General features: G+C 33.7%; 1 protein-coding gene across 1 annotated transcript in view; it reads left to right on the top strand.

Moving 5' to 3' along the window:
- LOC107675647 (acyl-CoA synthetase family member 2, mitochondrial-like) overlaps positions 1–2,671 on the top strand; it is a gene marked incomplete at its 5' end in the record, with an annotated part of 20,216 nt that extends 17,545 nt beyond the window's left edge. The window contains 6 exons of the mRNA XM_016470057.1: positions 474–581; positions 671–822; positions 922–1,063; positions 1,578–1,688; positions 2,002–2,070; positions 2,464–2,671. Of these exons, the coding sequence (XP_016325543.1) occupies positions 474–581; positions 671–822; positions 922–1,063; positions 1,578–1,688; positions 2,002–2,070; positions 2,464–2,514 (633 nt within the window). The remainder of the gene's footprint in view (positions 1–473; positions 582–670; positions 823–921; positions 1,064–1,577; positions 1,689–2,001; positions 2,071–2,463) is intronic.
- Between the last annotated feature and the right edge of the window lie 785 nt (positions 2,672–3,456).

Here is a 3,456-nt window from a genome sequence, read left to right as displayed (position 1 = left end):
ACCTTGCTTTTCAGACCGATGAGCTTTGTAAAAATCGACGTGTTTCAGAAAGGCGGGGCATAGAGGAAAAACAATAATGTACAGTATGTGGAAAATAATGTTTTTTTTTTTCCTTAAACCGCATAAACACATTTCATTACACCAAATACACAAAATAATGTTCTTTTTAGCAACATCATATGACCCCTTTAAATTATCAATTCATTATTTTTATTATAAATATTTTTAAATAAATTGTAACAATTTAGTAAAACATAATAATAAAATAATACATTATTAAAAAAATATTTATATTGTGTATATATATATGTATATATAATGTGTTTTAAAAATGCTAAATTGAAGCATTTTCATTAGTGTTATTTTTACCCCAGTGTAGGTTCTAGACATTCTCACAAAATGATGAATTAGGCACGAAGTTTGAATGTTTATTTGTGCTATCTGGTGAAGAGCTTCAATCTCTTTTGGAACAGATTGCGTACGGCACAACCGAAAACAGCCCTGTCACATTCTGCGGCTTTCCAATTGACAGCATTGAGCGAAAGACAGAGACTGCTGGATGTATTTGCCCCCACACTGAGGTTCATTTAGTACACAATACTAGATAAAGATGTTCTGCGTGCATATTTATAGTCAGTTGTAGCACACTGAATGGTTGTTTCTCCATTAGGCAAAAGTAGTGAACCCTACTACAGGAGAGATCGTGCCTCTGGGTGCTCAGGGAGAGCTGATGATCAGGGGATACTGCGTGATGCTGGAATACTGGAAAGATGATGAAAAGACCCAGGAGTGCATCACAAAAGATTGCTGGTACAAGACTGGGTAAGTGCATTGGAATTTTTTCCTCTCTTACTTGATATAAACATGGTTAATATTCAGGATTCATTGCAAACAGTCCTCAATGACTGTGATCTGATACAGTGACATTGCCAGTTTGGACGGGTACGGATACTGCAAAATAGATGGTCGCATCAAGGACTTGATCATCCGAGGAGGAGAAAACATCTACCCTGCTGAAATCGAACAGTTTCTGCACACACACCCTCAAATTCAAGAAGCACAGGTAAACAATGTTAACCAGAGACATTTGTGTACCTTTAGCACTTGATAATTCTCATCAACTATTTATTTACCTGTAGCTGTTTGATCATTTTCATCAAATATTCCTTTAAATTCCAATTTATGTTAAAGATAGAAATATGGTCTACACTGCAAAAAATGATTTTCTTCCTCTTATTTTTTAAATGTTTTCTGGTATAAATATCTAAACATTCTTACATCTAGATAGATTTGCTTGAGAAGCAAAATGAGAGATATTAATACTTGTTTTCTGAAAAATGTATCAAAATTAAGTAAACCACGAAAAAATATCTGCTAATGAGGTAAGAAAATAAAATTGAGGTAAGAAAAAAATAGATTTTTTTTTACCCCATGGACACATTTTTTCTTGTTTTAAGCATGAAGTCACTTCATTCTGATAAAATGTCATTTTCACTCGAAAACAAGACAAAATCCTGAGGAAAGAAAATCATTTTTGCAGTGTAGAAAAGCATGTTCTCTCTGTGTTTTCCAAACAGGTGGTTGGAGTGAAGGATGAGAGAATGGGTGAGGAAGTTTGTGCTTGCATTAGGCTCAAGGCTGGTCAGGAATGCACTGCAGAAGAGATCAAGGCCTACTGCAAAGGAAAGGTCAGAATATCTGTGTCATCCAGGGTTATTATAGTAAACTAAAACCATAAAAACATTTTCCTTACTTTCACTTTCATTAAGTTCAACTTGACTTACTAAAATAACTAAAACTGAAGTAAAATTCATAAATATCATAAAAGAAACTAATACAAACGAAAAAAAAATTACTACTAGCTTGACAAAAAACAAATATATATATTTATAAAAGCTTTAATAGTATCTCAAAGATACTTAAATAACAATGGTTTCATTGGTTCACCATCACATGTACAGTATGCAGCTGCCATTTAAATACTTCTGTTGTTTTTCGCAGCTTGCCCATTACAAGGTGCCACGCTATGTAACGTTTGTTCAGGGATATCCTCTGACTGTCACAGGCAAGGTAAGTGATATGAGACAATATGAAAGTTGCTGTACCCGTGATAATGAAATAATAATAAAAAATAAACAATTCCGATGATTCATTTAGTCCAGAGGAAGTCATGTTCTGAATGAATCTCTCTTTACTTTGTCACCACTCCTCTCTGTATCTTGGTGGGTACATCATGTTAAATATGAAGAAAATGTTCAAATGGTGTTTTCCTGGGTGGATTCACATTAGTTTCTAGACAGAAGAAATTCAAGCAATTTCCCCGTCTGCATGAAACCCTCTGAAGTGGTTTCAGACATTCGAGGTCTACTGTGTCACCTTTGCTTTTAAAGGCTTGTGGTTTGCTGTGGACAGCTTGAACCCTTCAATAGCACTACAACTGTTTCTTTTCTTCATCTCTCTCAGATCCAGAAGTACAAACTGCGCGAGCAGGCAGAAAAACTGCTTGGACTGTGATCGCTAAAGCACCTGTGGTATTTTTAAAAACATTTACAAGCAGGACATCAACCTCGGGACTTTATGAGTTACTCAAATATATTGAGATTTCATTGTTTTACAAGCCATGTTTATAATTAAGTTATGTTTTATACATTGTTGATTATACCCTGTTATGTTACCATACTGTTAAAGCTACCGGTGGCATTTCTACATGTATCGTTTCTTAATTGTCTTTATTTTGTTCTGAATTGTATTTGAAACCAAGTAATTCATATGAACCCATAGGAAATATAGGAAATTGGTATCCAAAATATGCATGGTTACACTAAGACTTTTAGGTAGATGAGTTTCTAAAATGTTTAAAATGTTCAAAATGTTGTAAAAAAAAAAAGTTTTGTTTTTTTTTGAGCGACATTAAAGGTTAATTATCTTGTTTGGTTTCTGTGCACATCTGCTCCATATTCAATCTGAAGTACAGATGTTCTACATTGTATGTTCCTGAAATATCTGAAAATAGGGTATTTTAGGCACAATTTTTTGTTGTTTGTTGGCGTTGAGGTACTTTCCCTCATTGTGATCATTGTGAAAATTTCCTAGCAGCTAAATCCGTCATTAAAATTAGCGTTGATTTAAGGCATCATTGCTTCCAGTAAATGGATCACTTAATTTGGAATCTACCATGAGTGAAAGTCTTAAATATGTTGAGTCACCCCCATGTGTCCATTAGTAGAATAACAATATCAGCATCTGTTTCTTTGTTCATAATTGTTTGTATTCGGAAGAAAGCCTATTTTGAATGCAACTACTATAAATATACACTAGCCTTGAGGTCAGTAAAAAAAAATATTTTTGGAAAGAAATTAATACATTTATTCAGCAAGGAAGCATTAAATTGATCAAAAATGGACAGGAAAAACATATGTAATGTTACAGAAGATTTCTTTTTTAAATAAATGCTGT

The sequence above is a fragment of the Sinocyclocheilus anshuiensis genome, unplaced genomic scaffold, assembly GCF_001515605.1.
Source record: "Sinocyclocheilus anshuiensis isolate Anshui unplaced genomic scaffold, SAMN03320099.WGS_v1.1 scaffold2386, whole genome shotgun sequence".
In the NCBI taxonomy this organism is placed as follows: Eukaryota; Metazoa; Chordata; class Actinopteri; order Cypriniformes; family Cyprinidae; genus Sinocyclocheilus; species Sinocyclocheilus anshuiensis.
The sequence above is the reverse complement of the archived record's forward strand: the minus strand, read 5'-3'. Positions and strand labels throughout refer to the sequence as shown.